Source organism: Somniosus microcephalus, chromosome 32 (assembly GCF_052327205.1).
Source record: "Somniosus microcephalus isolate GS21.2 chromosome 32, FLI_Smic_1.0, whole genome shotgun sequence".
Taxonomy (NCBI): domain Eukaryota; kingdom Metazoa; phylum Chordata; class Chondrichthyes; order Squaliformes; family Somniosidae; genus Somniosus; species Somniosus microcephalus.
Window position 1 is genome coordinate 22,045,781 of NC_141018.1, and position 19,632 is coordinate 22,065,412.

General features: G+C 44.6%; 1 protein-coding gene across 1 annotated transcript in view; it reads right to left on the reverse strand.

Annotated features, from left to right (window-relative positions):
- The window catches only part of LOC147097336 (neuroplastin-like), a gene marked incomplete at its 5' end in the record, with an annotated part of 53,790 nt that extends 43,135 nt beyond the window's left edge, over positions 1–10,655 (reverse strand). The window contains one exon of the mRNA XM_085971999.1: positions 10,283–10,655. Within this exon, the coding sequence (XP_085828125.1) occupies positions 10,283–10,655 (373 nt within the window). The remainder of the gene's footprint in view (positions 1–10,282) is intronic.
- Between the last annotated feature and the right edge of the window lie 8,977 nt (positions 10,656–19,632).

Here is a 19,632-nt window from a genome sequence, read left to right on the forward strand (position 1 = left end):
CATGCCTTAGCGATCTCCAGACTCGACTATACTGACCAGCCTCTCATCCTCCATAAACATCAACTCAGCTGCCTGTATCTTATCCCACTCACCCATCACCCCTGTCCTTGCCCATCTACATTGGCTCCCGATCACCCAACGCCTCAGGTTTAAAATTCTCATCCTAGAGTTTAAATCACTTTCTCTGTAACCTCCTACACGCCCGCCCGCCCACCCCCTCCCCTGAAATCTCAGCTCCTCCAAGTCACTTTTAGAGGCCATGCGGTCTCTTCTGACTGGCCAGGGAAGTACAGCTGCTGTAGTTCCCTCCCCCACCTCTGCCCCCCCACAATGACTAGAGCCAGCACAGCCTGTCGACCTGTGTCCCCCAGAAAGACATGCACAGGAGAAGACCTCCAGCAAAATGGAGGAATACCTGCGGTGCCAGGTTGCGGAGGCTAAGTTAGTTGAGCAGGCTTTAAGGGAGGAGAATGCTAGGTTAACAGCGAGGGCTGGCAGTTTAGAGGGTCAGCTAAAGGTTTTTTAAATGGTTCATGAAGATTTTCAGCCACCAGCAGCAGGTGGTGAGGGGATACCTGCCCCCAGTACAGGAGCGGGTAGGGAAGAGGAGATAAAACTAGATTACTGGCTAGCTGCCAGGTATATTAAACAGTGCAAGCCGGAGGCAGGGAAACAGACAGCAGGGGCTGAAAAGGCCAGTAAAGAGTTAAACGTTGTAGGGGAGCTGCAGCCACAGGTCACACAGGCTGGACGTGCAGCCTGCGTGAGGGGAGGAGTGGTCTCATCTAAACGGGAGACTCCCCCATTGTTCTGGGACCCAGGAGGGGAGGAGCCGGAGGTCCTAGGTCCTGTCCCTGGCCAAAGTGAAGCCGAGTCGGAGGACGAAGGTCCCGCCCCCGACAGCGGTGAAGGGGAGGAGCCAGAGGTCTTAGGTCTTGCCCCTCAGTGTAGCATTGAAAAGGTCTGGTCGCCGGTTACTGTAAAAAGATACCCCCGTAGAAAAGCTGTGGGAATTTTAAACAGTTCACAGCCAGCAGCCACGGGCTGCCTGGGACTAGCAGCTGAGACTGATGTGGGAACGCCGCAGGGGGAGGCCTGCGACAGTCCCCGCAGATTATAAGCTGGCCGTCCGGAGACGGGCGGCAGATATACATAGTTTTGGAGAATAAGGTTTAGTTATTGTTATTTTAGAATGAATGTATAAGGTATTCCATTGGATTGTTTTGTACATTGGATGGTTTTGTAATATTTTGGATTGTTCTGTACCTTGTTGGATTTCGCATTATATTGTATTATGATTATTCTGTTATGACTCTGTTTAAAAGGTTTGTCTCCAATAGGAAATGTTTTCTCAAACTTCGTTGTTTGGAATGAGGAAAGTGCGGGCGAGGTACACTCCTTAGCAAGGTAAATTACGGGGAAGGTCAGTTGGGGAGGGAACGGATTTGTGCTCACCCAAAGACATTTTATGATACAAAGACGATTGAAGATGCTCATTGTATCACAGAGGGGACTGTAGGATTCGCAAAAATCCATGAAATACAGTATAGGGGTAGGGCCCCTGAAGTGGCCACATTGTGAGAACACAGAATGGAGTTGGCAGTTCTCATGGCCCAGTTCAAAAGGACACACACACAGTACCTAACAACAGTCTGAGTCATCATCGATTAGAAGAATCCAGAACCTTACTGTTTTTGATATTGTAATGTGGTTACAGCAGTAAACAAAACTATTAGCACCTGGAGGTGCGCTAATCGCTGGCAGAGCGGTAACCGATCTCAGAAACTGCTGAGCACACACAAACGGAGGGACACTAATCGGATTCCCATTAGTTCGATTTGCGAGCAGTTAAAATTAATGTGCTTGCTTTTGTTAAAGCAACCGTAACAAAGGAAAACGGTTGATTTGGCGCCAAGATTAGGGCCAGAAAAGAGTATAACCGTTCAGGTAAATCATCAGCAAGTCAGTCTAAGATTCGACCAGAGTAAGGAAGACTCCTCCGGAGACGGTTCACACCGTGAAGTCCAAGTCCAGTTACCATCAGGAGTTCGAGGACCGTGCGGAACAGAAAACGGCTCGAGGATTTCGGAGGACTTCCAAAGTTTGTACAGGAGAGCGAGTCCAGGAGCCGGTCCCATAAGGAAGGTCCCGGACGACACCAAGTAACAGGGTCCAGGAGCCGGTCCCATAAGGAAGATCGGAAATTCCAGACGTAACAAGAAGTACCAAGGTCCAGAAGGGTTTTGAAATTCTGGTGAGCATAAAGGCCCAACTCTACCTAACTGACATAATTAAGATATATTCAGTAACGGGAGGGTTTGTAACGTTAAGGGTATTTGTAAGTTAGGAGTGTGATTTATCCCTCGATGTGTCCGTGCGCTTCCCTCACCCCCGCTTTTAGCTTATCGCTATTTTAGAACTGTTTATATGCTTTAAAGTTATTTTTCTCAGTGTATAATTTAGTCCTGTGAGAAACGTTACTTTTCGTCTGCATTTATTCTTGCCATTTTTCTCTGTGTACATTCTCTTTCAAAAATAAAGATCGTTTTGATTTAAAACTCAATGTCTCATCTGACCATTTGTCTTCCGAGTCACGAGTTGGGCCAACACACAAAGGTTGTCTGGCAATAAGCCCAGTGTCTAGAACCGTGAGGGGGAGGCGCTTCGAAACCGCTCACGAGTAGTGCGAAAATCAAAACCGATTTAGCACACCATAAGCTCGTTAAAACGACCCCTTACAGAATGACTCCACATCATTGCGAGATGCGCCTTCTGCTAACTAGGCATCACACTGTGGAATTCCCTCCCTAAACCCCTCTGTCTCACTCTCCTCCTTAAAACCCACCTGACAAACCTTCTGGTCACCCTTCTAATATCATTCTTCAGCTTAGTGTTCATTTTTGTCTGTTTAGGCCTCTTAGCAACTTATACCTGGAGCAAACACAATGTAAAATATTTTGTGAATGCCTATAGTTGAACAGTGAGATCCATGTTAGAGTTTAGTTCAGTTACATCAAAAAGGTTTGTTTGTTTAGCTGTTAATGGATTCTCCCTGCAAATTTCCCAGAATCTTAAACTACAAACACAAAAGCGATGTGCAAACTATTACATATTGTTTAATGTCTCATGTTCGGAGTAGTCTGGTGTGCAATATAATTGGATTCCTCTTTGTTCGCAAGAAAATATATATGGCAATATTTCCTATTTTTAATTTCGGCTCTCACCATCAATACATCTTTCGAAAAACAATTAAACCTAAAAAAAATTGTTTCTGATGCATTGGAGTTACTGCTTCCGATCGTGAGAGATAGCCAATCTATCGCAAACAGTTGAAATTATGATCACTGAATCGCCTAGAGTCTATCAATGCAAGCTGCCCCTTTACATGAGCTGTACATATACTCATTTAACTTGCTGCCCCAATATAGTATCAGTTTCACTTGTAGCAATGAAGAGAGCATTAACTGGTCGTTGATGCTGCTCAATGGAGGCAGAACTGCGCTGTGAATATCGTACAGTAGATGAGGCTATTCAGTATATCATTTCTGTGTTGGTTCTACATTGGATCTAACTGCAGTAAACCAATTCCCGTTCTCCCCCCACCCCCACAACCCTCACCCCCTCTCCCCATACCCTTCAATACTTTTCAGGTCTTCATCTAAATTCTTCTTAAATCTCATCAATAGCTTCTTGTGGTAATGCATCTTATATTCTAATCACCCTTTACACGGAAAAGATTCCTGTAACTTTCCCGTTTGTGCAAAGTTTCTGCTATTTTCTTCCCACACTTCCATTAGCAGTTTTCAATTAAAAAAAAAGTGGTACAGGACAAAGTACAATAGCAAAATACTGCAGATGCTGGAAATCTGAAACGACAACAGAAAATGCTGGCATTATTCAGCAAGTCAGGCAGCATCTGTGGAGAGAGAAACAGAGTTAACGTTTCAGGTCGATGACCCTTTGTCAGAACTGGAAACAAGTTGGAGAAGCAAGCGAGTGTGGGGCAGGGACAGGGGGAGGGGAGGAAAGAACAAAAGGCAAGGTCTGTGATAGGCTGGAAGGCAGGAGAGATTGAGAGACAAAAGGGATGATGGTGCGAGGTAAAAGGAGATGGTAATGGGACAAGTTAAGAAACAAAAGATGACTCTAGATAAGGTGTAAATGACAATGGCAGAATGATCCGACAGCTGCCGTGTGAGAGAGAAAAAAAAATGAAAAAAGAGATAGGCAGAGGTTATGGTCTGAAATTGTTGAATTCGATGTAGAGTCCAGAAGGCTGTAAAGTGCCTAATCAAAAGATGAGGTGTTGTTCCTCGAGCTTACATTGAGCTTCGTTGGAACAGTGTAAGAGGCCGAGGACAGAGAGGTCAGTGTGGGAGTGGAGCGGAGAATTAAAGTGACAGGCGACCGGAAGCTCAGGGTCACCCTTACGGACTGAACGGAGGTGTTCCGCAAAGTGGTCACCCAATCTGCATTTGGTCTCCCCAATGTAGAGGAGACCGCATCGTGAGCAGCGAATACAGTATACTAGATTGCAAGAAGTACAAGTAAATCGCGGTTTCACCTGGAAGGGGTGTTTGGGGCCCTGGACAGTGGGAAGGGAGGAGGTAAAAGGGCAGGTGTTGCATCTCCTGCACTTGCACGGGAAGGTGCCGTGGGAAGGGGAAGGGGTTATGGGGGGTGATAGAGGAGTGGACCAGGGTGTCGCGGAGGGAGCGGTCCCTACGGAACGCTGAAAGGGAAAGATGTGTTTGGTGGTGGGATCACGCTGGAGGTGGTGGAAATGGAAATGACAGAGGATGATCTATTGAATATGGAGGCTGGTGGGGTGAAAGCTGAAGATCCTATCGTGGTTCTGGGAGAGAGGGGAAGGGGTGAGAGCAGAAGTCCACTTTAAGCCCACTGACTCCCACAGCTACCTGGACTACACTTCCTGTAAGGACTCTATTCCACTCCTCTATCACCCCCAACACCCCTTCTCGCAGCACCTTCCCGTGCAAGCGCAGGAGATGCAACACCTGCCCTTTTACCTCCACCCTTCCCACTGTCCAGGGCCCCAAACACCCCTTCCAGGTGAAACGGCGATTTACTTGTACTTCTTGCAATTTAGTATACTGTATTCGCTGCTCACGATGTGGTCTCCTCTACATTGGGGAGACCAAACGTAGATTGGGTGACCGCTTTGCAGAATACCTCCGTTCAGTCCATAAGGGTGACCCCGAGCTTCCGGTCACCTGTCACTTTAATTCTCCGCTTCACTCCCACTCTGATCTCTCCATCCTCGGCCTCTTACATTGAGCTTCGTTGGAACAGTGTAAGCTCGAGGAACAGCACCTCATCATTCAATTAGGCACTTTACAGTCTTTTGGACTCGACATCGAGTTCAACAATTTCAGATTATAACCTCAGCCCTTATGTTTTCTTTTTTCTCACATGGCAGCTGTCGATCGTTCAGCCATTGCCATTTACACCTCATCGAGAGTCATCTTATGTTTCTTCACTTGTCCCATTACCATCTCCTTTTGCCTTGCACCATCATTCCTTTTGTCTTTTAATCTCTCCCACCTTCCAGCCTAACACAGACCTTCCCTTTGTTCCTTCCTCCCCTCCTCCCTTTCCCTGCCCCACACTTGCTTAAAAATCTGTTACTTCTCCAACTTTTCCCAGTTCTGACGAAGGGTCATCGGCTGCAAACGTTAACACTGTTTCTCTCTCCACGATGCTGCCTGCCTGACCTGCTGCGTGTTTTCCAGCATTTCCTATTGCTGTACAGGACAAGTGTTAAGGCAAATTAAATATTGAACATTCTGTATCCACGAAGTTGGCCAAGCACCAGCAGCCCAAAGCTGTACTGAAGAGGTCACCACTCTCACTTTAGCTATTGTTTCCTTCCTGTAAATCTACTTGAAAGGGTCAAAATTAAACACACGCATAAACACACTATTTGCAAAATAAAATGGTGTTTTTAAAAATAAAATTCATGGCAGCTTTATAGATCAGTTCATTATCTCGTTTGATATTTTTACTGGACCGCGTGGCAGACATCACAACTGACTGCAGAGCAGAGCAAACCCCGCACCCTCAATCTGATCTTTCATGTTTTAGACAAACATCTCTTTTGGTTCTCAACAGGCTGAGTTTTGAAGATATGGAAGTTAAACTTCCTAAATGGTTTCTTTGACCTATATGTTGTGCCTTCAAGAGAAGTTAATCCAACCCTGTGAATACAATGTTGAAAGTAGTTTTCCCTGCCTCTAATCTATTTCCAGCGAGAGGAGTGGGGAGCACACGGTCAGATTCCCATTCACCCCCATATCATGCCTCTTGATAGTTCTGCATCCTATAATTTTTTGCAGATTTGTTTACTTACAAAAAATTAATTTTGGTTGCGATATATCAAACATTCTTGTTCCTTTGGATAACTATCGTTCAAAAGTTAACAGAGGGGTCTCCAGGAACGTGTCAACATTTGCAGGGGATCACATGTTGAAAAGTCTGAAAGCCACAGGTCATCTTTGACACTGCAGAGAGTATTTCTTTATTTAAAAAAAGAAACTACAATTTCTGGTAACTCAGGACAAATTGGTCTTATCTAGATTTCTGAATCTCAGCTTCAAGTGACCAAGAGAAAGGGATGCGGTGTTGGTCTCATGATCTACTGGAAACAATCAAAAGTATACATTATGGACATTGCATTTCAAAGACATGATCCCATTAAAATTCAGAAGTGACAAGACTACCACTGTAAGGGAGATACCAGGGCAGGGCACCAATCTAAAGAGCTGGGGACTTTAAAGAGAGAAGAGGTGGATAATATAAAAGTAGCGGGTACAGGAAACTCTCGATTTACCAGCACCTAAATCACCGGAAATCTCTGTTAACCGGCAAAATTCAGGAGTAGGTTCAGGTAAGTTTTACTTCATATTAGTGGCCGTTCCTGGATCTGTGGCTGTGTAACTGGGGTTCGTGCACCTGTTGCTAAGCAACAGGGACTCTTGGTCTGTGGCCGGAGTTCCTGCACATGTTGCTAAGCAACAGGGAAGCCTGGATTTGTTGCTGTGTACGGAGCTCTCGTACCTTTTAACTATACCTCTCTGTAATCCGGACTTTTTGATAAACCGGCACCACGCCGGTCCCGGGTAATAAAGAGTTTCCTGTAGTTACTGCATGTTCTAAACTGTGGGATGGGGGAAGCAAAAGAGGGCGGCGAGGTAGGAGAGAGAGAATTATCAACAACAGGATCACTGTCTTCAATATCTACTCACCATTCCGAAAGGCCGTGTTCTTCCTATTTTTGATAACATTAAGCAACTTACCAATACTACTGAAAAACAAAGAATTAAAGCAATCTCTGCATGTATGCTTGTATATAATGCAGCAATTAATTTGCAATTGTTCAATCTATCCTAGAAAAAAAACCCACACAAGGCTAGAAATCACTGTCGGCAACATTCATGGACAAAGGTTTAATGAGTTTGTGTGACATTTCTCGGTCCACCATTTTCCCGTATATTTCTATTCTGAAAAGTACAAAGCTTACCGTGCACTAGCATCATCTGCTAAATTAAGAACATAATTGCAGCAGTTGGAGCTCACTGGTCTGCAGCACAAATGTTTTGCGTTGTAGCGTGAGCACCAGTTAAGCCTGCACCATTAAAGCATCAACTAACTTCTCAAGTTGTTATGCTCATTTTGGCTCCAGCCTACTCTCTATGACAGTACATGGATTTTTAAAATCGTAGATTATTGTCATAACCACAATAGGAGCAAACACAAACCGAGTGAAAGTCCTGGAGGCATCGCGTGGCTTTATTACACCGAGCAATCTCTTGGGTTGGACTGGCACTTTTGCATTGATGTGCACCTCAAACCCGCTGTACATCGACATGAAAGCGGCAGTCTGGCTGCAGCCTTAAGTACGTCAAATAAAAAAAAATGAAAAATACAAATAGAAAAAAATTACAATAAAATAAAAAAATGGGCTTCTTTGATGCAACTCCTGTAAATTTTCATGGAATATTTGGGTCTTTTGAACCCTGAATCCAAGCGCGAAATTTCTTCAAGGATAATGTGGATAGAGGATGCTCACCGAACTCCCAGGTAATGAAAAGTGCTTCGAGACTAGAGCACAATTGTTAATAAGTAGGGGTAGAAGATATATAGCCACTATCTGTCTGAACAAGCAGGCCGTTTCAGAAACCGTAGCACAATATACAGGAAACTCTCGATTTACCGGCACCTAAATAACCGGAAATCTCTGTTAACCGGCAAAATTCAGGAGTAGGTTCAGGTAAGTTTTACTTCATATTAGTGGCCGTTCCTGGATCTGTGGCTGTGTAATCAGGGTTCCTGCACTTGTTGCCAAGCAACAGGGGCGTTTGGTCTGTGGCCGGGGTTCCTGCACTTGTTGCTAAGCAACAGGGAAGCCTGGATTTGTTGCTGTGTACGGAGCTCTCGTACCTTTTAACTGTACCTCTCTGTAATCCGGACTTTTTGATAAACCGGCACCACGCCGGATAAAAAAGTTTCCTACAATAAAATGTGAATAGCATTTAAGTTCTACAAACAATCAGCAACCCCCATTTTTTTCCATAAATTTAAAAAGTACAAGAATAACATCTTTATATTTGTTAATATTTTCAACGTTACGTTTCCATGGCAAGTATAATAGCGAGTTATTGTGGGTACGAGCTAAAAAAGGGTAATTACTGAGTCAGTATAGTTAATTCAGAAACCATGCAGTATTGGGCTCATAACTCCTCCAACCCAGTACCCCTGATGAATTCATCTGCGTTCATTTGAAAGAAAAATACCTTAAATGCAAAGTTCGAGATCATGGCTCGTTTTTAAAAATATACTTTTGAAAAAAGGGATACATGCGCTCTTGAGCAAGCCATGCAATTCTACTCCAATTGAAACATGCCTGCCAGATTTGTAATATGCAATTTTTTTTTTTTTCCTAAATTCTACACTGGGTGGTCTCAAGCCAGTTACTTAACCTGGAGAGACAGGGCACGTGGCAGAGCAGCTGTAGGCTTTTTATACTTGGCGAATAAAATCAAAGTGACAATTTGTAGCGCATCAGTAAAAACTGCGATGGCTGGCTACAACACATGGAAGCTACTTCTTTTAGCAAGGTACAGCTCAACTATTAGTACAATTCTCTCTTTTTGCAAACCATGAAATGTTTTGACAGAGCTTGCTGGTTAGATCAGTCAGGCATTTAAAAATGATTTCAAAAGTTGAGTTACACAAACTTAAAGGCATCATTTCTGATGCAAGGTCATCGACCTGAAACGTTAAGTCTGTTTCTCACTCCACAGATGCTGCCTGACCTGCGCAGTACTTTGGGCATTTCCTGTTTTTATTTCAGATTTCCAGCATCCGCAGTATCTTGCTTTTGTGTTAAATATTTCTGTCCCACTCTATTCAGTCTGTCCTCAAGAGTAGGTAACACTTAAGGAGGTTTAAACATTCATTAGGTCACTTTCATTGAAGATATCACTATTGTGGCTATTAAATTAAATGCACAGTGAAACATTCAATATTCTATCACTTGGATAGTGAGTACACGAGCTCTAATCAGCACTGGTCCTTGGCTATCCTTTTTAATTGTTTTCAAAACCATGCAACATTTTTTCTGCCCCTGCAGCTACAGAAACCCATTAGCATTCAGAACCGCTCCGTTTGCAGTTCGCTATGCCATCTGTCCCACATCCAGCACAGAGCACGTAAAAATAAAACCTCTCACGCACACCCACGCACGCATTCATCAGCAATCTAGTGGCTGGCCATGGCTGCTTCAAAAAGAAAACGGATCTGGTTAGGTTTGCATCTCAAACACACTAAAAAAGGCTCAATACACAAGATCGATAAAAACAAAGCTGCTCAAGCTACAGGGCTCACAATGTTAATGGGGAAAGTGCAGGGGGGGGTTACTTAGAAGGTAAGGGGTTTATGAGTCAGACACACTGCAATGCATACTACTACATGGTTAGTACTGAACTAGGCACCAGAGCAAAATGGCTTGAATACTGGGGTGGGGGGGTTTGGTAACAGAAGGAGTTGAGTTGCACAAACTAGAGGCATCATGAGGAGGATAGGCAAGACAGGGTGCAATATTCCAGGCATTTCTGGACTATTAAAAAGGGAGTGCAGGTCTACAACACTGTAAATGGAGAAGGGTAGTAGGGGGGGAAGACTAAAAAAAAAACAACAGGAAAGGAGCAAGGTCTGGTTGACCAGTAGGAACTACTATGGTACCACTATATGTAGTACTCACTTGGTAGGATGAGAACAGTGGCCTGGGCTCGGATCCAGGTAATGGCTGGATTTTGTCGGAGGTCGTTCCGCCTGGGGTCGTTGCTGGCCCTGCACTCGTAAGTCCCCGTATCGTCCAGGCCCAACCTAGTGACACGCAGCACACTCACTCCGTTGCGGCCATAGGCCGTGTTTATTGAAACCCGCCGCCTCCGAGCGCCATCCCACAGTTGTATGAACGAGTCGCCCCTGTTGACCTCAGCGTACCACCACTGGATCTCGGGTGTGGGGTTCCCTACCACATCACAGTACAGCTCAAAGGTGTCTCCCGTCAGCTTAGTCTCTGACAAGGGTGACTTGACAAACCCAGCTGGAGGGAGGGCAGTAGAAACGGAGTGATAGAGCAGTCAAAGAAGCCCTAAACTCTGCGAGAATACTCTTAACTGTAGACAGGTTATAACAGAAATTGTTCATTTCAAAATTAGCTTAGAAAGCAACAGCACTAGAAAGTAACAGTACATATAATTTTAAAGAAAACAAGTCACAATGTTAGGCACAGAAATGGAAAAAGGGCACATAAGAAATGTGGAGTATGGAAGTTTTAATTAGCTGCACAGTCAAGGTGAGCTTGATGAAAGAATAATTTGCTGGGAATCATTCGAAAATGGATTAAATAGGACAGAACATTACTACACAGAAATGAACTGGAATAGTTTAGTGTTTTAGAATCTGTGATACGTGCACAGATTAAAATATAAAGAAAAATAGGACAGTCTTGTAGTTAACTGACGACTATCAGCTGACGTGGTTCTTTACTGATTCCAGGAAACTCTCTTTTTACCAGCACCTAAATATCCGGAAATCTTTCTCAACCGGCAAAATTCAGGAGTAGGTTCAGGTAAGTTTTACTATATATTAGTGGTCGTGTAACCGGGGTTCCTGCACCTGTGGCCGTGCAACAGGGACACTCATTGAAACTTATAAAATTCTAACAGGACTAGACAGACTAGATGCAGGAAGGATGTTCCCGATGGCCGGGGTGTCCAGAACCAGGGGTCACAGTCTGAGGATAAGGGGTAGGCCTTTCAGGACTGAGATGAGGAGGAATTTCTTCACCCAGAGAGTGGTGAACCTGTGGAATTCTCTACCACACAAGGCAGTAGAGGCCAATTCATTAAATATATTCAAGAAGGAATTGGATATATTTAAGGCTAAAGGGATCAAGGGGTATGGGGAGAAAGCAGGGACCGGGTACTGAATTTGGATGATCAGCCATGATCATATTGAATGGCGGAGCAGGCTCGAGGGGCCTACTCCTGCTCCTATCTTCTATGTTTCTATGACCCCTGGATCTGTGGCCGTGTACGGGGCTCTCGTACCTTGGTAAGTATACCTCTCTGTAATCCGGACTTTTTGATCAACCGGCACCACGCCGGCCCCGTCGGTGCCAGATTAAAAAAAAGAGTTTCCTGTACTACACACCACAGTGGGTTTGTGGGGCTGCTGAAGTACCTTTACTGGACTGGACATGCATCCCGAGCAGGGAAATTCAGCAACTTTCCCAGGAATGTTCTTTTTTTAACTCCACGAAATATACCCAACTCCATTAGACCTCAACATCACAGAACAGACAGAAATGAGCCACTTGATTCATTTTATTGCACTGGGAATCTAACTAGAAGCACCCGTCTCCTTATTGAGCATCAAAAAAAAAATTAAACACAAAGAGGTGATGGAAACCTCTGGAGGAACGATTCAGCTATTCTGTACAATCAATTGTTAACCTGACTGAACAAGTTCCTACACATACTGTAGCGCTTGCAACATTCACTGCACTGGCATGTGCAAAGCACAGTCACAACTACGTACACATTAATAGAAAAACCCAAAAAGGTTTTTAAAAAAATCAAAATTACAAATAATATCAAGGGGCTTTATTATAGTCTTGTGTATGTACACACTTCCTGTTCTCAATTTTTGGTCACGCTTTTATGCAAACTCTAAACTTTGAAACTCCCATATGTTTAGAATGGAAATCCTAGATGGAAACAGCTTCCAGTAACAATGTAGTGCAGACGCTGGCCAAGAGGTGGCGCTTTGGAGCAAGTTTCTGAACTCTCTCTGACATGTCACTATTTTGTACATTAAAACACCTTATATTGGTCAATTGACCGCGAGAAATTCCACGGGCAATTTACTGGTATATTAAAGGATACATATATTCACAGAATTAAGGCAGTCACATTGAAAATAAAGCATGTTTCTCAAGGTTGTGAAGATCAAGTTTTGGGTTCTGAGCAGGACATTGGCCTTGTGCACCGGTTGTATTTCTACTCTTAATATATACAATCTTTGGGCATTAGTATTGAGTAACTTTCATGAAAATAAATACACTAACTGCAGTTAACAATCACTTGAAGGGCCAGCACATTCTAGAAAATAAACAGCATTGCATCAGGTTAAGACAAAAAAAAAATCAAAAATAGGGCTTTCAACAAATGTTTTTCAGGTAGCAAGCCTTAATTCGCATGCTCCAGCAATCATGGGAGATCACAGAAGTTAAGCAGAGTCAGTGGCTAAAACAGCTTAGTAGGCCTGGTTACTAAAATGCTGACATTCATTCACAAGAAGCCTGGTTCTTTGCAACATACAGAAAACAACTGCAATGAATATCTGCATCAGTCTGCACAGGATATAAAAATATAAATGTCCCGTGCTTGAAGTGTTCATGTGAAACTGTCCCTAGTGTGCTCGCTGACCTACATTTGGGTCCCATTTCATCAAAGCCTCAATTTAAAAATTCTCATCCTCATGTTCCAATTCCTCCATGGCCTCTCCCCTCTCTATCTCTGTAACCCCCTCCCGCTCCACAACCCTCTGCGATCTCTGTGCTCCTCCAACTCTGGTTTCTTGTGCATCCCCGATTTTCATTGCCCCACCACCAGCGGCCGTGCCTTCTGCTGCCCAAGCTCTGGAATTCCCGCCCTAAACCCCTCCGTCTCCCTACCTCTCTCTCCTCCTTTAAGATACTCCTCAAAGCCTACCTCCCTGACCAAGCTTTTGCTCACCTCTCGTGGCTCGGTATCAAATGTTGTTTGCTAGCGTTCCTGTGAAGTGCCGTGGGACGTTTTATATGTTATAGGTGTTATATAAATGCAAGTTGTTGTAAATGTCAATATCACTCATAGGCCACAGGATGGCCGGTGTGGGAAATGGAACAAGCGTCACAGTGCGGTACAGGTGGAGATGTTCGGAGGCCAGGGACTGAGGCACATTGGGGCAGAGTAGAGAGGACTCTAATTTGCATGTGGCCTAGACACTGATATAAATAGACATTTTACAATCCCAATGACGAAACATACATTTCAACATCGCTCGTGTGTTCAAAGTGGGGCAGACTACCACGTGAGTGTATTAAATTCAGCATATAACCAGTGAACACAGGAACAGGAGTAGGCCATTTAGCCCCTCGAGCCTGTTCCGCCATCAATGTGACCATGGCTGATCTGTGGCCTACCTCCAGATACCTGCCTTTGCCCTACATCCCTTCATACCTTTGGTTAACAAAAATCTATCAATCTCAGGTTTAAAATTAACAATTGATCTAGCATCAATTGCCTTTTGCAGAAGAGTGTTCCAAACTTCTGCCACCCTTTGCGTGTAGCAGTGTTTCCTAACTTCACTCCTGAAAGGCCTGGCTTTAATTTTTAGGCTACGAACCTGACTAAAATTAACTATTGCTAGGCTCCTAAACTGTATTGCTAACAAAAGTTAATTTTAGTCAAGTTCAATGTGCATCCTCTAACGCATATACACTGTGCATGGAATTTGCTGGCGATTTTCTGAGAGATAATTTTTCAAACATGACTTCATAATACTAATCTTTTACACTTCAACACCACAAAGCACACCGAGTCAGCAACAGGACCCAAAACTGAATTTAAAAGAAAAAAAACCCCATATCTTTTACAATGTTTTCAAAAGCAGACGCTTTGCACTAATAAGCTAGAAAAGGCCAATAGTGAAATAGGTTTGAGGCAGTTTCAGGCCAGTTCCCTCTGGCTGCATGTCCACAGCCCATAATTCAAAAAAGTCTTACCCAGAAACAGCTACAGAGCCACATAGGTCAAGGAGGTGCCACATACAATCCCTGGACCATACAAAGTTCACTAATCTTGCTGCACTAACCACTGTCAGCTGCAATGGGAGTACATATGACCTCAATTCATAGGAGAAAGTGAGCAGGGATGAAAGGGAGGGGGGAAATAAACTAGCAAGGGTTGTTGTTGGACAGGTTGGGCGATTGGGCAGATGCAGTATAATGTGGATAAATGCGAGGTTATCCACTTTGATGGCAAAAACAGGAAGGCAGGTTATCTGAACGGCAACAGATTGGGAAAAGGGGAAGTGCAACGAGACCTGGGTGTCCTTGTGCACCAGTCGCTGAAGGTAAGCATGCAGGTGCAGCAGGCGGTTAAGAAGGCAAATGGTATGTTGGCCTTCGTAGCGAGAGGATTCGAGTACAGGAGCAAGGATGTCTTGCTGCAGTTGTACAGGGCCTTGGTGAGACCACACCTTGAGTATTGTGTGCAGTTTTGGTCGCCTTATCTGAGGAAGGATGTTCTTGCCATGGAGGGAGTGCAGCGAAGATTCACCAGCTTGATACCTGGGATGGCAGGAATGACGTATGAGGAGAGATTGGGTCGACTGGGCTTATATTTGCTGGAGTTTAGAAGAATGAAAGGGGATCTCATTGAAACTTATAAAATTCTAACAGGACTAGACAGACTAGATGCAGGAAGGCTGTTCCCGATGGTGGGGGAGTCCAGAACCAGGGGTCACAGTCTAAGGATAAGGGGTAAGCCATTTAGGACTGAGATGAGGAGGAATTTCTTCACCCAGAGAGTGGTGAACCTGTGGAATTCTCTACCACAGAAGGCAGCTGAGGCCAATTCATTAAATATATTCAAGAAGGAGTTAGATATATTTCTTAAGGCTAAAGGGATCAAGGGATATGGGGAGAAAGCAGGGACAGGGTACTGAGTTTGGATGATCAGCCATGATCGCATTGAATGGCGGAGCAGGCTCGAGGGGCCGAATGGCCTACTCCCGCTCCTTTCTTCTATGTTTCTATGTCTATGTCCTGAGACCCCTGCAGGTCTGGAAGTTAGGCAAAGATGGACTTTGGCACAGCTATCCCCGTGGTCAATTATTCTGCCAACATCCAGTTTCATGCATGTCTAGAGAAGCAAGATATCAGAGTGCTATCAGCAACAAAACCTTCCATCAGTCCCCATTTTCAGGGGCAGAAAATTAGGGGATGGCGGGGGGAGGGAAGGAGAAATAGAATAGGCCACAAGGTCAGCTTGTGTAAAGGAAGTAACAAGTCACGCCAGTGCAATAGGCGTGCTCAAGAGGATAGAATGGAAGCAGATATCCAGTGCAGTGTGTAGAGATCATTATCCTGCATCTATCCTGTACTACACCTGTAAGACTGCATGTAATTCTGACACTGGCTGCCAAAAGTGGGAGGATGTTCCATTCCCCAGAAGTCACCTCATTTCAAGCTATGAGGAAAGATTGAAAAGGCTGGGTTTGTTGAGGAGGCTGAGGGGAGATTTAATTGAGGTGTATACAATTATGAGGGGCCTAGATAGAGTGGATAGGAAGGACCTATTTCCCTTAGCAGAGAGGTCAATAACCAGGGGGCAGATTTAAAGTAATGGGTAGAAGGATTAGAGGGGAGTTGAGGAAAACTTCTTTCACCCAGAGGGTGGTGGGAGTCTGGAACTCACTGCCTGAAAGGGTGGTCGAGGCAGAAACCCTCATCACATTTAAAAAGTACTTGGATATGTACTTGAAGTGCCGTAACCTGCAGGGCTACGGACCAAGAGCTGGAAAGTGGGATTAGGCTGGAGAGCTCTTTGTCAGCCGGCGCGGACACGATGGGCTGAATGGCCTCCTCCTGTGCCGTAAATTTCAATGAATCTATGATTCTTCAATGGAATGAATGAGAAATCAACAGGAAATTTGGGAATGTAGTGCACTGCATTCTGCACATTCTCCTACAAGTTGCATTGAATTGCTTTGGTTAAGTAGTCTGCGATGGTTAGTGCAAAAAAGTACCTGACTTGGTAAAGATAACCAGACAAAATCACTACTTGCGTGGACTGATTTGTTCAATCAGGAAGCAAGTTTACTTTATGATAAGGATTTGATCAAAGTAAAAGTGCACAGAAAGCAAGAGAGAAGATACAGATATTTTGGAAAAAACTACACAGGACAACATATCAAAAGCTGCACCCAGTAAAGGCCAATTCCGTTTAAAATTGCACCAATTCTTAAGTGAAATTGTATTTTTATTGTTACTTTGTACCAAAATTGTTAGAGATTCTTGGTAGCTCAACAGATTGTCTAACAATCTGATTCACCCAGATCAGTAACACAACACAGAAGGCACAGAGGTCTGTGCAACTGTATAGTCAGAGAGAACTCCACAGGCAAAAGTCTTGGCCAGACCTGTCCATGCAGACTTGTCGAAATCAGGTTTCCACTGACCTGAACTCGCAACGTAAAACGACCTTCAAATTTGGCACAAGTGGAATTGAGAGCAAAGAAATTCCACAAAGTCACAAATTCCTCCCCTCCGCTCCTTGCCAGAAAGCGTTAACTCCTCGCTGGGGGACTGGCTGATCTTTAAAACTTCTCCCGAAAGGCTATGATTCACACGCGAGCTTGGAGAGTGAGCATTAAATAGCATGCCAGTTTTGCCATGGGTTGCGTCAGGTGAGCCTGTCCTCGCCCGAGAAGTACAGGTGTGCAATTCCAGCAGGGACCACACGTTAGGTTTTGCAAGCCAATTGTAGAGCCCCTACGACCCAAGTTGAAATAAGCTGGGATTTGAACCCTGGGCTGGCCTGGTCTGTACAGGAGGTACTTTCATGACTAAGTTATTCTCCATTTTACAGCCAAAAATTGTCACGAAGCAGGGCACAAATGAAGATTTGATTCGCACTCTCCTCAGTTCTTGGTCTGGACCGTTTTGAGCAGGGAAGTGGCTAACAGAGCCTGTGGTATCTCACATCAGTCTACGTGCATATAAAGAGGATACACATGGGCCGTCTTTGGTAGCTCCTGGAGACCAGTTACAGGAAACTTTGTGCTATCCGGCACCGACGGGACCGAGCTGTTGCCGTTCCCTCAAAACTGCCAGACACTCCAGCGCTAATGTTGAAAGATACGGAAGCTTCTGAGCTCCGTATCGGTCAACAAACCCTAAACAGTCCAAGCGTCTCTGTAGCTTAGCAACAGCTTCAGCAGACCTTGCAGAGCTTGACTGTTGAGGAAAAAAGCAACGAGAAGAAAAAAAAACTAACGAAAACGGCACCTGATTTTTGCCGGTGGCTCGAGCATTCCGGGCAGTTAGCCTCCGGATAACACAATTTCCTGTACAAAGGACAATGGCAGGGGTCGGGAATCAGGCCACACATACTGGCCATCTCAGCTGCAGAAGTTAGGCCAAGTAAACCAAAAAAAAAGGCTAAGAATAAAATATACAATTTATTACATAAACGGTGTCGCATAAGCTGATGGGTAAAATAAGGCCTTCCACACTGATAATTGGATAACAGTCTCCCAACTTTAAGATGTTAACAAGATGCGGATACTTCTCACCTCTCAAAAAGGGAGTCTCTAGCACTGTTACAAATATTTATATAGCACCTTTCACGACCTCAGGACATCCCAAAGCGGTTTACAGCTTCAGTTACGTGGATAGACTAGAGAAGCTGGGGTTGCTCAAAACGGTCCAGACCAAGAACTGAGGAGAGTGCGAATCAAATCTTCATTTGTGCCCTGCTTCGTGACAATTGATAGAGGTATTCAAAATCATGAGGGGTCTAGACAGAGTAGATAGAGAGAAACTGTTCCCATTGGCGGAAGGGTCGAGAACCAGAGGACACAGATTTAAAATGACCAAAAGGCGACATGAGGAAAAACTTTTTTACGCAGCGAGTGGTTAGGATCTGGAATGCACTGCCTGAAAGGGTGGTGGAGGCAGACTCAATCATGGCTTTCAAAAGGGAATTGGATAAGTACCTGAAGGAAAAAAATTTGCAGGGCTACGGGGAAAGGGCGGGAGAGTGGGACTAGCTGAAGTGCTCTTGCAGAGAGCCGGCACAGGCTCGACGGGCTGAATGGCCTCCTTCTGCGCTGTAACCATTCTATGATTCTAAGTACTTCTGAAGTGTAGTCACTGTGGTAATGTAGGAAATGTGGCAGCAAATTAGCACACAGAATAGGAGCTAATCACAGGGCGCGGAGTCAACACTTTTAAATTGGGTGAGGCTCCTAGAGTATAAAAGTAAATTGGGCGAGACTCCGAGTATAAAAATAAACAGTTCTGCAGAGCACATAGCGGAATTAAACGGAGTGCACGAAAACAGAGTGCTTCATTTGGGAATTTGGAGAAGGGGGGAAAGAGTTGCTGCTTTTTGCCTACACTACTTGTAGTGCTTTGTGTTACAGGTAGATATTTAATTTCATTACCCATAACTTAATCTAGATCAAGTAAGTAGTCAGGAAACTAAACTGTAAACTAAGTTACTTAAATACAAATTGAATTAAATAGAACAAGGTCATATAGGGAAGGCAGTGCAGGTGGTGTGCCTCAAGTGCAGCATGTGGGAGTTTGTGGAGAGCATTGTGATCCCGGACAACCACGTTTGCAGTAAGTGCCTGAATCTTGAGGAACTTCAGCTCAGAGTTGTTGAACTGGAGCCTGAGGTGCAAACATTGCAGGGCATCAGGGAGGAGGAGAGTTACCTGGACACTTTGATCCAGGAGGCAGTCACAACCCTTAGGTTAGGTAGTGGTACAGGTCTGGTTAGTGGTCAGGGACAGGAGGGTGTGACTGCAACTCAGGCAGGTAAGGGGACCCCAGGTGCAGTGCTGGAGGAGCCTCGGAATTTGTCCTTATCTAACCGGTATGAGGTTCTTGCTGCCTGTGTGGATATGGGAAAAGCCTGCAGGATGGATGAGCAAGCTGACCATGGCACAGGAAGCCATTCAAGTGGGGGGAGTGAAAGGGAATGTAGTTGTGGTAGGGGACAGTATAGTCAGAGGGATAGATACTGTTCTCTGCAGCAGCGGCCGGGAGTTCCGAAGGTTGTGTTGCCTGCCTGGTGCCAGGGTTAAAGACATCTCCTTGCAGTTGGAGAAGAACTTGGAGTGGGAAGGGGAGGATCCAGTTGTCATTGTCCATGTAGGAACCAACGACATACGTAGAACTAGGAATGAGGTTCTGCTGAGAGTTTGAGTAGCTGGGGTCCAAATTAAAAAGCAGAACCTTAAAGGTAATAATCTCTGGATTGT